This window comes from Lepidothrix coronata, unplaced genomic scaffold (assembly GCF_001604755.1).
Source record: "Lepidothrix coronata isolate B3197 unplaced genomic scaffold, Lepidothrix_coronata-1.0 Scaffold323, whole genome shotgun sequence".
In the NCBI taxonomy this organism is placed as follows: Eukaryota; Metazoa; Chordata; class Aves; order Passeriformes; family Pipridae; genus Lepidothrix; species Lepidothrix coronata.
Window position 1 is genome coordinate 349653 of NW_016690503.1, and position 13522 is coordinate 363174.

General features: G+C 42.5%; 1 protein-coding gene across 4 annotated transcripts in view; it reads left to right on the plus strand.

Annotated features, from left to right (window-relative positions):
• ADARB1 (adenosine deaminase, RNA specific B1) overlaps positions 1 to 13522 on the plus strand; it is a 70174-nt gene that overhangs the window by 51948 nt on the left and 4704 nt on the right. For 3 of the 4 annotated variants that reach the window (XM_017838067.1, XM_017838068.1, XM_017838065.1), the window contains one exon: positions 7835 to 8226. In XM_017838067.1, coding sequence (XP_017693556.1) covers positions 7835 to 8075 — 241 coding nt within the window. In that variant the 3' untranslated portion in view covers positions 8076 to 8226. Of the gene's footprint in view, positions 1 to 7834; positions 8227 to 8776; positions 8782 to 13522 lie in introns of those variants that run through there. The other variant, XM_017838069.1, reaches the window with a different exon arrangement.

Sequence of the window (13522 nt, forward strand, 5' to 3'; positions counted from 1 at the left end):
TGTCATTGCAAATATATATAAAAAAATGAAAATGCAGCCAGTTGTTGAGCTAGAACACATTTGACTCTTTTGTTGATTTTGTGTGATACAGAACAGAATCCATCTCTCGCTTCCGTAGCTAGCTGTCACCTCTCCTTGGGGCTAATGGGAATAATTTTGTTTGTGCCAGTGAAGGAAGCAAATAGAACCCCTTGACACAGAACAAAGGCTGTATGACGGGTAAGGAGGCCCAAATTTTCATATTCTTTTTTTTCTTTTTTTTTTTTTTTGACATTTCCCTGACGTGTTTTGTCCACTTATATTTGAAAGAATGCCTTGCTCTGTAGTGTCCAGCAATGAGTCCTCCAGTATGCCTCAGACCTGCTGATTTCCACTGAGCTTTCCCAAAGATTCTCAGTCACAGCCTGGAAAAGATGTGGATAAATTTGGGGTGCAGGATTGCACTTGTATCAAACCCCTTGTATCTGAACTGCCTCATCTGTGTGGATTATCTGTATAATCCAAGTTGCTGCCTCCGAGTGCTTTACTGCAGTGTGCTGCCCAGCACGCTCCTGGATCCAGTAGGAACATCCAGGAAAAGTTGTGAGAAACATGGAAGGGCCACGAGTGTAATCCCATTTGGGTTGGAAGCATTAGAACAGGATTATCCTGGTGTGTTAGTGCTTGGCGGCTCTCCAGTGCGGTGTTAGGGTGGTTTCTGTGACCAGAGTAACTTTAATGTACATGCATTTGTTTTAAATGTATCCTGACCTTGTTCCATGGTACTGATGTTGGGTTTTGTCATTCTCCTTTTGATGTGTTTTTCTGCCCACATTTTTGGTTTCAAATAGTGACTTCTCATGAAACATCCCAGTCATGTCTAACATCCTGCTGAGAAGAGTGGAGTTTTTTTCACCCAGTTTCTCTGGTAGGAAGGCTCTAGGAATTGAGAAGAACTTTTTAGGTTGAATTGTTGAAAGGGAAGTCATTGGTGCTCTTCTGCTTTAAAGAAGAGAAGATATTTTTCTGATGATCTTTAGGTCTGTCCACTGGCCTTGTTTCGTGCTTATCCAGGGTGGGAAATCCAAATGGAAGCTTGTAGCTCAGTCTTCTTCTGTTTTTCCCCAAAAGAGAGAGCAGTTCTGCTCACCAGTTCTTAATCCAAGTGACACTGGCAATGTGAATTGGCCACTTTGATCTGTGGTGGCAGTGTCGCACTTAAATAAAATACCTGAGGGAAAGTGGTAAGAAACAACTACCTACCCAAGATGCAGCATCGTGTAACCTCTCAAACCAGGCTCACAGATGTGGAGCAAATCCAGGCAGTGCCAGAAAAACTGGGACGAGTCAGAGTTGTGTGGTTGCCTGCCGAGGTACAGCTACAAGGGGAAGCATTTTTTCCTTGTCCGTAGTTGCAAATGTAACAATATGTTTGTGAGAAGGGCTACTGTCCAAGACCATGGACTTCCTGCACTTACTGATTTATAGTGTGGGCTGTGACCCAGTTGTAAAGATCTTGCTGCCTGTTTACAGAGTGGCTTATGAAGAGCATGGAATGGTCACGGAGATTCAATTAATCTCTTAAGGGAAAAAAAGAGAAATAGTGTTTAAAGTGATGCCTCATGCATGTCAGGAGGCAAAGTGCTTTCTGGGGTAGTCCAGCACCTCACACAGTGATACCTTCTCTCCCTTGCCATCAGTTGCAAGTAACAGCTTGTGATAAACAAAGTGCCTACTGAATAATTTTCATTTCTTTGTAGTAGTTGTTTATAAATAATATTGACAAGAGCAGCTCTTTGAACTGTAAACACTTGTCAGGTTTTGTTTGGTTAGTTGCAGGAGGCTCTTGTTTTCCTGAAATAAATTTGGACACCAGTTCCATGTGGACACCATTGCGGGTCACCTAGTGACTCACCTCCTCCATGCTGCTGTCTGCATAAAAATTAGTGAGAGTGATACCAAGACATTTGATATTAACATCAAGATTTGTGACTTACTGCTGTTAGCCCCCCCCCCCATTTTTGCATTTTCTCTAAAATAGTGTGAATAACAGAATTTCTGTGCCTTTTGAGTTTAGAAAGTTCAGAGGAGAGTTTTTACCAGAAGCATATATTTTCAGCCTGTTTTACTTTTGGCAAGAGGTGAACCAGCACACCGTGAAAGTGTTGCTGCAGGGTTAAATTTTACTTACCTTTTCAGGTATCAAGAGTTGTGAAATCACCTGCATGTCATGAAGAAATCAATAGACCTTTTAGGAATCCACTGTAGATACCTCTGAGCCACATGGTGGTCCAGAGCAAAAATGTGACAACATAGCAAGAAAGGGAGGACTGCTCTTGATTTGGTGTTGGTCTCTGGTTTCTCTACTCTCTTTTTTTCAGTGTAGTATGATTGAGAACAGCAGAAAGATTGAGGAAGTGCATCCATCCTCCAGATTGTTATCAGTAGGATCTTTAGTAGTGAATATAGAATAAGAAAACCAGTGAGTGTGATAAATTTGTAAAATTCAGATTTCCCAGTGAGGTGCTCATCTATAAGACCTCAGGTGAGCACACTACACAGAGAGTATCCTCTGTGTAAATTCTCAGAAGTTGAACACGACTCACGTGCATAAATCTGCAAAAGCCAAGGCTGGGGTTGAGCCTGTAAAGGTGGTGGGATGTAGTTGTTTCAAAGAGCATTTCCCTGGACATCCCTCGAGCCTAAGATTACTTTGAGGATGAGGCAGAGGGCATGGCAAAACCTTGATAATGGGAAAATCTGGGTTTTTTTGGTCTCCCTGTAGCTAAGCATGCATGGGCAACTGGGAACTGTAGAGCAAAGGGGAGGTGCAGGGCACCCCAAGCCGTGCTCCCATGGAGGTGTCTTAGCAGCATCTCTGAACTGAAGTAGATCTTAGTTTGCACCTGTAACTTTTCAGATGGCTAAATTTTTCATGCTAAATGAAAATGTTCAATGAAAATTAGGGGGTTTTATTTAAGAAGAAGGCTTTTTAAAAAAGTGCTGGTATAACTTGGTTGGAAATCTCTTTAACGTTCCTCCTGTGCGTGGCATCTCCCTGCCTCGGCAGTGGTCCTGCAGTTGTTTGTGGAGCTGTGCTGTCAACCAGACTGAAAAAACTGCCTCTTCAAAATCCAGGGTCACGGTTCTGTTGTTTTTTAACAATAAAAATAAAATAACAGACTGGGGAGGATCAAGGCAGCGATAGGCAAACTCTTCTGCGGCCAAGCTTAGTGCTGGGAAGATGATGGGGTGTAAAAGTACTTTACACCAGCAGCAGGTTGCAACATTCTTTAACTGTCATCCTCCTCTTTTTTAACTGTTTGGCAGCAGTAGCTCATATGTGCAGGGGTGGGAATGCTGAACCTCCCAGTCCAGGTGCAGGTAGGGGCCACTGCAGTGTGTTGGCTGGCCCAAGGATAAAGGAGAACCGTGGCTTTGATTTGCAGCTTTTTGTTTCCCTTTTCATGCTAAAGTACTTTGCTAGGTGAGCTTTAGAAATTTTGTTCCTTTGTCAGACATGGTAGGGCTTCAATGTCACCTCAGTGAGCCCCTGGTAGAGTGTGATCCTGAAGGATCCTCTATCTCAGAAAAGGCCAGTTCAGGATGAGTAAATAAATATGCCTTTGCTTGAACTTTCTGGCTTCACGTCAGGTTGCTGTGCATCCCTTGCAGAGCTGTAGACTTGGAGCTGAAGGAGTATTGCAGGCTGCCAAACACGTGGTGTCATGGGCAGAATGGAAACTTCGCACAAGGCTTAGCAGGGAGACCCTCCTGCTGAGTCAGGAGGTACAGAAAGGACCCCCTTGCTTCCTAAACTACTTCTCGGAAAGGAGTCTGGGTGCAGCTGGATCCAGTCTTAGGCCCAGGCTTGGTTAACAGTTTATGTCTGAAGGATTGTGCAGGTGTGATTGAACCTCTGTATGACTTCGTCCCACAGGATTAAGGATGGCAAACCAAATATCATGATATGAATAAATGATTTATTTAAATTGATTACGGTAATGATTAGACTAAAAGACCTTAATTAGAATTATTTACTACACAGTACAGGTAGCTATAACTACTTTTGTAGTGCACTATTTGTTGAAGCAATTATATTAAAGTGAGCAAAACCAATTATTAAGTAGAGACTGATGTTACTCACCCATACTAATGATCATGGGCAAATCTCTTTCACTCAGCCTTGAGAAGCTTGTGTTTTAAGTGCCGGTTTTACTTTAAGTATTTTTAAGGTTGTGAAAGAAAATTCTTGTAGTCAGAATGCTCAGAATATGTTAAACACTGTCACAAGACACATTTTATGCTTAGACACAAGCATGTCAGGTGTTCCCAATGAAAAGGTTTATGCTGGAGGGTGTTCCCCTAGTTGCTGAGGTGTTCTTTCCCATTGGCAAATCTCTTCTTTACATGCCTTACTTTAGGCATTTCAGTATCTCTGTTGATGTGATGCAGCATTCCTGTTTTACAGCATTCCTGTGTTCTGCTCATGCTTTTTCTTTAACACCCAGGTTTGGATTTGTAAGCTAGATTTAAGTTGCTTCAGTTACTTAACTCTTTTCTGATGCTATTTTTAATGAGAAGAAAAAAAATGCTGTTGCTTAATTACTTCATTGGGAAGACAACACTGACTTAAAATTTTTGGCAATGCATTTTGCTTTTTTCCACTCTGCACCTCCTGGCTTGTGGTGAAATACAGAATTTGACCCCTTAATTTCAAAAAAACTTGTGCTTTCAGTAGAGGTTAACACTAGATTGGCAGCATTCTCACAATCCACGCTTCTACACAGGAGGACGAGGCAGTTTTACCATTTCAGGAGGCAATGCCTGTGGCCTTTTGAAAACTGATGTGTGGTGTTGGTGTAGTTTCTTCTCAGTTTACACCCATGAAGGTTGTTCCAGTGTATGTGCTAATGGAAGTGAGATATTACTGTTTGATATAAAGAAGTACGATATGAAAAAGGAACATTGAGAAAGGCTCTATGCAGTCCTTCCTTTTCTCACTCTGCTACAATCTGCAGAACACAGGCACCAAGTCCTGTGAGGAGCATCTGAGGGAGCTGGAGGGGCTCATCCTGGAGAAAAGGAGGCTCAGGGGGGACCTTCTCACTCTCTGCAACTCCCTGACAGGAGAGTGGTGCCAGGGGAGGGTTGATCTCTTCTCCCAGGTGACAAGTGACAGGACCAGAGGAAACGGCCTCAAGCTGGGCCAGGGGAGGTCCAGGTTGGATACCGGGGAAAAGTTTTTCACCAAAAGGGTGGTTGGGCACTGGAACAGGCTGCCCAGGGAAGTGGTAGAGTCAACATCCCTGCAAGTGTCCAAAGGGTGTGTGATGTGGCACCAGGGGACATGGTTCTGTGGTGAACACAGTCGTGCTGGGTTGGCAGTGGGACCCAGTGATCTTAGGGGGCTTTCCCAACCTCAATGATTCTGTGATTCATTTGGGTGTCAGGTTTTATCTCTGTGCTACAATCAGCTTCTGATATAAGAATACATTTCTGTAGACAAGTATATGTACTTTGGAAATTTTAACTATGGAAATTTTAAAGCTAGTTTTATAAACCTAACCACCATCCAACCCTGCCCAATCAATATTAAGAGCTTGAGGCCTTTTGGCTGTAAGAATGGTTTCTTCAAACCCTGTCCTTGCATCAAGCAAGTTGCTGTGAACCCAGCAGCATTCATGAGCAAGTGCTGCAGTGCTGAAGGTGCTTCAGCACACCCCAGGAAAACATAAGGCCTGTGGGCAGTAGTACCAGTCCATACAGTTCACCTTGCAGAAGCTTGTTCAGGTGTCCACGCTCCTTTTCATCAGAAGAAGTTTGTAAGACAAGTGGTCAGCTTTCATTTTCTGTGCCAGAGGACGTCACCAAGTGTGGGAGGCAGCGGCAAAACACGAGCTGTGGAAATACTGAAATCGGAAGTAAGGAAGAGAGTCTGGCAAAGGTTTTATTTAGGGGATGAGGGCTTGCCAGAGGAGAGCTTTGGCCTTTTTTGAGATATCCATCTGTCACTCAAACACCGGTCATGTAAAATGTGATGTGCCTTGTCTGCAAGTCTCAGATACATTTGTAAGACCCCAGTTGCAATGCTCAGTCTTGAATTCCTTCCAGATGTTTCTTCCATAATATTACCTCTGTCTGTCGCAGTCCATGCTCTCCATGTAGGTAATACTGCAAATAACAAGAAAATATTATTGTGATTCATTTGGCACTTGAAATACCTCAAATCTACAAACTTCTAGTCATGATATGGTCCTTAAAAAGACATATTGGTCCTGGAAAGCAATAATTTTCACTTGATATCTTTACTCTGACATTTGGTTGCTGATTGCATTTTATGCAATGTTATCAATGTTATACAAAGTGTGCCTTTGTTCCATGTAAAATAGACCTCATTTTTTATTAGCACAGAATTTTTATTCATTCATTAGTGCCAGCTTTTTTAATGACAGGTGAGTAAGTTAATGCACGTTGCCTCCATTTTTATCCTCAGTAAAAATATGCAAAGAAATTGGTTCCTTGGATTGCAGTCTTTGTTTTACCCTTTTTTTTTTTTGCACATCCTGAAGCCACCATGTGTAATTCAATTTTTGCAGTAGTGAAGCAGTTGTGATGGGCAGTTTCTAGCCTGAAATAATGCTGATGTGTAGCCATCCCAGCACAAACTGCAAGAATCACTGTTAGCAACGTCCTGTTACCTTGCAGCCTGGACAACCATTCTGTGGGAGCCCAAGAGCTTCCATTGTGCTCCTTTGTTTTATCCAAGCACCAAAGGAAACTTCCCTGCTGCTTGTGTCTGGATGCTGCAGTTTGACTCCAAGACCAGGCTGGATGGGGGCTCTGAGAAACCTGGTCTAGTGGAAGGTGTCCCTGACCGTGGCAGGGGGTTGGAATGGGATGGTCTTTAAGGTCCCTTCCAGCCCAAATCATTCTGTGGTTCTATGATTCTGACTGAAATATGCTATTTTCATAGTGCCAAGCTTTTTGCAAGTATTCCTCAGACAAATACAGAGAAAATACTCTGCAGAAGATATTGAGGTTTTCAGAAGCACTCTATATAACTGTTACAGACAGATTGAGAGCCAAAGCTTTTTCAAATGAACGCAGCTGTCAAAAAAAAAAGAAAAAATCAGGATTTTGCTCTTAGGCATGCTATATCCCTGCCACCAGACCTGATCCAGTGTAGATCACAGTGGTCCAGACAAGGGATTTTTGGTTGGAATATGTGAAGCAGCTAAAGGGAGCAAAGAGTACATGCTTTCTTTGCATATTTTCAGTTTTCAGATTCAGTCTTCTCCCTGACTATGGATATTGCAAGCCAGTGCATGTGTCCTTTCTGGCAGCAGGATGTGGAAACAGTTGGGCTAGGGTGTCAAGGACAGGTTTTCCCTTATGGTGATGAGGTGTGGAGGTCTTGCAAACACAATCCTTTTGCTCTGGGAAGGATGCTTTACCCCCTGCCAGGTGTCTTTTGGGGGCAATAGCTGCTGTTTCTGAGAATCTCACAGTTTGGCTTTCTCCCACTGAATGATCCTGTCCATCTCTGGCACTAGGGTGCTAGAAAATGCATCACCAGACATGTTAGTGGGGAACTAAAGTTGTGGAGTCTGCTCCTGGCCTGTTGCTGTAGGTCATTTTACTCAGGATTACGCTGAGCATCCCCTAAGCTGATCTCTGAAATTCTGGCAGGTGTCACAGCTTATGCTACCACGGTCATGTGCCAGTCAGGAGAAAGGGTTAAAAATCTAGTCCATTGTGATTAACTGCTATTATGTCTGGCAGATGTTACTTGTTCCATTAAAAAGAAAGTGTTTTTTTGTTTTGTTTTGTTTTGTTTTTCCCTCCCTCTTAGGTGGAACGTATTGGGTATTCAAGGAGCCTTACTTAGCCTCTTTGTGGAGCCAATTTACTTCTCTAGCATCATCTTGGGGAGTTTATATCATGGGGATCATCTATCCAGAGCCGTTTACCAGAGGATAGCAGAGATAGAAGATCTACCACCTCTTTATACACTCAACAGACCTTTACTTAGTGGCAAGTATCTAATGGAGAAGGCCGTGCCGGTAACCAAGTCTGTTCCAGTAGCGATGTGATTTTGCAGTTCTCAAAACCTTGCAAACTGTGTGCTGTGAGTAAACTGCTTGCTGGTTGCAACAGAGAAGCTGTGGTCTAAACGTAATACAGACAGTCAGAAATACCATAGCAAGGACCCTTAAAAGTTGGAAGGAGCTGGGGGATGAATGTTTCGATGAGGCTTCACGTCATTCCTGCGCGCAGCGTGCCCTGCCAAGATGTGAGACGAGTTGAAGGCTTAGTGAAGCCTCTTCCCATCCGTGGAATAGCACGTTAGCACTCACTGTCACTTCTCTTGCATGTCAGATATTTGTTGAGTGGTTCCATCATTAATCAGTATGCCAAGATAGACACAATTTCTGGATCAATAATCAGCTCAGAATGGATGGGGATAACATCTCACCTGTCTTAAATTCTAAAATGGCTTGTTACAGTAATGCTGTGAAAGCTTTAAAACTGAAATCTCATCCTCCCTCTGATTGTGTGCATTGCTGTTGTGGCTTAACCCAGCCAGCAGCCAAGCCCCTGACAGCCACTCACTCACTCCCTCACCAGCAGGACCAGGGAGAGGATTGGAAGGGTAAAAACCACAAAACTCGGGGGTGTTGAGATAAAGACAGTTCAACAGGCAAAGCAAAAGCCGTGTACACAAGTAAACTAAAATAAGGAGGTCACTCTCTGCTTCCCATGGGCAGGCAGGTGTTCAGCCACCTCCAGGAGAGCAGAGTCCCATCCCACCCCAGGGTGACTTGGGAAGACAAACACCATCACTCTACCCCAGCTGAAACCAGCACAACTGCTTTGTTCTGTAGAGCTTAGCTTTTGGCATGACATTATTTTCCGAGGAAAACCAGAAAAGCTCATTATTTTAAAACATGTTTAAAGTTTTACATGGATTTTTAAAATAGATGTAGGGAGGCAATGGGGAAAAGAGCATTTTGAACGACGAGTATTTCTTTAGATAAGAAAGGTAATTAATAAGGATTCCCTGATCTAGAATGTATAAAAATGTTAAGTAACGTATTTATCCTTATATTAGCAATTAAGTAACAGTTACAACACTCACTACCAAATATCTCTAATGGTTGTATGGCCACAGTAGATGATGTATGGACTGTTTCTGCCTGATTTAGGGGAATTTTTATCAATCCTTCAAGATGGCAGGTTTGGGGCAGAGTGGGAGGAGTTTTTGTTTTCCTTTTCACAGCGTATAACAGCACCTTGTCTTCTTTAAAATCATCTTTCTGCAATGGTGATATCATCTATTTGCTATGAAATAGCACCATCTGTTTAAACAGTTCAACCAGGACTTGCTGAGCAGCAGAGAGAGTTCAGAAAAGTTCTCAGCTTTTTGAGTTTTCACAAAAACGCACATCTCAAAAACGTACAGAAAGCTTCTTAGGAGGTTGGGGGGGAGCACTATGTTGATGTTTTTTATTTTACTAGCTCAGTCTTGAAGGCTAATCTTCTGACCTATGCTGTTAGGTTCAGCTGGGGCACTTGTGTAGCTGCCCATCTGCCCTTGGATTCATATATTTTTTAGTGTATTCTTACCTGGAATAAGCACTGCAGAAATACCTGTCCCTAATTCTGTGTTCCTTCTTGTACCACACACAGAGCTGTGTCTTATTTCTACCAGAGGGATGAACCAAAACAGAAATATCTGTCTTTCCCCACTGTTCCACCTGCTTAGCTGAGAAAGTACTGTAAAAGCTGGTTTTCTTCTCATAAAACAAGTTTTATGTCTGCTGGGGCAATTGCATTAAGTCAAAGTTATTTTAACTTTGGGATATTGTTATGTGCTGCTAAAAATTGTCTTTTCATCATCTTTCTTTCTTTCTTTCAAAGAGATTTTTTTTTTACTTGCTGATTATCTTGTCACCACTGTAAGACCAAGATTTTAAGGTACAACCCATCCAGCCCAGTATTCTTTTCCACAGGTAGTTAGGCAATGAAAAGCAAAGGGAAATATTAACCCTCTGCAGATATTTTGGGGAATCACAGTGGCAATCTGCAGATCAGGGACATCTCGAGTCAGGTATTGAGAATCTTTGTGTTTAGAAATCCTTAACAGACCTTTATTTGTCAGCTTCCGGTTCGGTTTTTTTAACTGGTTTTAACTTTTTACCATCTGCAGCCTCCTTGAGTAAGGAGGGGCTGTGGAACGTGCAAAGATCTGTGCAAAGGAACTTTCTGCTAATTTAATTAGATGTTCCTCAGTACTCTGTGTGATCTGGGCTATAGGAAGTGGTCATGACACTCAGTTTTCTGTACCTCTGAGATATTCCTTCCTACGTAAGTCCTATTTTCTGCAAGCTGAAGTGTCTTAGTCTACTTTGTTGTTCCTTGCACAGAGACCCTTTCATGTAAGGATCATACCTTTCATTTTGCACTTCCATTTTTGTGCCAGTGACACCAGGGCAGCACCTGATACTCCAGCTAAAGCAGCAATACTGATTTATGTGGTGGCATATACTCTGTTGAGATCCTTGATCCTTCACTAATAATTCCTAACATTCACTTTGATTACTTTTGGTCCTTGAGCTGACCTTTTGGTAGAACTGAATATTAGAAACTAAAACCTCATTCCTGAATGCTCCAACCCTGCTCCAAGTCCAGCACTCCTCGTGCAACACTGCTTTGGGGTTTTATCTCATGTGTTTTGCCTAATATTTATCTGTGAGCAATTTCACCTGCCTTTTTATTGCCCAGACACCCAATGTGTGAGCTTTTTTCTGCTACTCTTTGCAATTCCTTCTCTTACTGACTCTAAAATGATTAAGTATCATCACCAATCTTAATCACCTGGGCTTTTACCCCTGCACACTTTCCAGATATGCACAGAGCTGGAAGCTCTCCAGCTGTGTTGCCTCTTCACAAGGAGACCATCTTCATCCAGGTGTTAGTGAATTCTGGTTTTAATAGACAAAAATAAACCCTTCAGCAGAGGACCTTTGGGGATTTTTTGGCCGTTCCCATGGTACCTTATCCTCCTGTTCACGTTGGTATTTTTCAACTCTCTGTCTCCTTTTTAATGAAGCTCTTTTAAGCTCTGTCCTCAAAAAAAATGTCAAGATTTATGATTTATATAATCACTGGCACAAGGAGCTGTGACCTTTGCTTTTGCTTATTATATCCCTTTATAATAACACTCAGCAATAACTTCTGAGCAATGTTCTCTAAATAGCTTAGTTATATCAGTTTTCAGTGGAGAGTAAAATATCTGACTTTGTATCCTAGTTTTCTTTCCCATTTCTAGTTTCAGCTTATTGTGCTATATTCGTGTTTGGATTTTGAGGGGGAAGATATGATCCACCTAAAATTTTATCAGATGCTTTGATTTTGAGATGACCTTTATTCCCTGTCTGTGCTACCCATGATCCACCATCCACCATGAGACTCCTTTGCCATCTCTACAGGGTTACTGCATACAATTAAGTAGCTGAACGGGTTGTTGTTGTTTAAATCTATTTGAAATTCTAAATCTGGGTCGGTTTTTCTTTTTTAGATTTAACTAACTGATCAAAATAACCCAAAGAATGGAATTGTATAATTGCAGAGGAAGTGTAGTGCATATTCAGCTTCCTCATCTTTATTTGTGAGACTGGGTGTGATGTCACAAATGTTTTGTAGTACTCAGTGACCTCTATCTGACCCTTATACTTATTTAATAGTGTATGGAATGAAAGCAAAGCTAATAGTATAGGTATTATTAGATTACAGAAAAAACAAGACAAAAAATTGTCATATGGCAGCAATTTCTTAGCCCTCTTGCCTCAGTAGTTTTGGTAAAACCAACTTTTGTTACAATTCTCAAATTTTTCAGCTTATATTTTAAAAAAATGAGGGATGGTAGGGTTACTTGCTGTCATTATTAACTTAATTACTAGTTATCAGTCAGAGTGACAAGGTTGATGTAAACCAAGTGTAAATATACAGCACTTCAGTGATTGATATTTCAAAGTGTTTGTTTGTTTATTAAATGAGGAATTGATGATAGAAAGCAAACTGAGTTTCTCTGTGTCATCCAGACCTGGTGGGTCTTGCACACTCTCAGTGCTGGGCCCAGAGGTGCCGTGAGACTGAGCCAGTCCTGCTCCCAGGTGTCTGACTTTGTTAGATCGTTTTAGGTATCAGCTAGAAATGCATCCTGCTGTGTTGCTTATGTTCAATTTCCACAAATCCTCTAGATTTTATTAAGTATAGGGCTTGGCATAACCTTGGAGTAGATTTGAAAGAGGTCCTCGGTGAGAGCTGCGTTAAAGTCAAAAAATGGGATTTTTATTTATTAGAAAGAACAAATTGCCCTAGTGCTTTGCTCTCTGCTGGTGAGGTGACTGAGACATCTTAAACAGAGAGTTTTGCCACCTCTGTGATGCCTGAGGAGTCACACATGTGCGGCAGCAGCTGCTGGGACCCTCAAGCACAATACTGCAGCCATTCTATACGGTCCATCTTCGCAGCACTGGGCTGCTGTGGGGGAATAAATCCTGCCCTGGGCAGGCAGACGGCCTCGTTTTGCACTTGGGTTTGATTGCTGGTGGCTTTGCTCCTCCATCCACAGAGGTGGAGCCATATTTGGAAGGTGTCACATGATTTAACACTTGAGCAAAATGATACGAGTCCTCTCTGGAGTCCTGTGGTTCCCTGTCTCTGGGCAGGGTGTGCAACAGTGGGCATGCAAAGTGGGGAAGCAGCTGAAAGACAAATGGATTTGTGCTCGAAAACTCCAATGTCTGCCCGTTCTGGCTTTGTGCGAAGGGTGCTGAGGATGGGGCTCACCTTTATAGAATCACAGAATGGTTTGTGTTGGAAGGGACCTTAAAGCTTATCTAGTTCTAAGCCCCTGCCATGGGCAGGGACACCTTCCACTATCCCAGGTTGCTCCAAGCCCCGTCCGACCCAGCCCTGAACACTTCCAGGGTTCATATTTTCACATCCAATTTGAAGTGAGATAAGCAGCATGCACCTGAATTCTTACATCAGAGTGAAAGGGAATTGACTGAAGAGTTACAGCTGCCAAACTCTCACAGTGTTGGCTCCTTGCTACACTCAGCTACTGAGTGGGCTCTGAGAGCAGCAGTTTCTTGAGCTGGAGCAGAACAACTTTTGTTCTGCTTCATAACTATTTGCTGGTTAATAATGAATTTGTTCACTTGCAAGACCAGATCCTTGTGAGGAGGATATGGCAAGGCACTCCTGTTACTGTCCCCATGAACACTTGCCACAGACCTCTCCATGATCCCCTCCAACAAGGAGGCTGGTTTCTCCAGCAATGCACACTTGCCCTGCTGGGAAGGACAGTAGAGAGCACTTTAGCCAGGATAAGAATGGGATGTCCATGGTGCTACCACCACAAGTCGGTGAGAAATCTGCAGGAGAATGCCCTCAAAGTAAAAGAGCGGTCTTACAAACAGATTGCTCCCCAGCCAAAAAAAAAAAAAAAAAAATAGTCAATAGTTTGTAC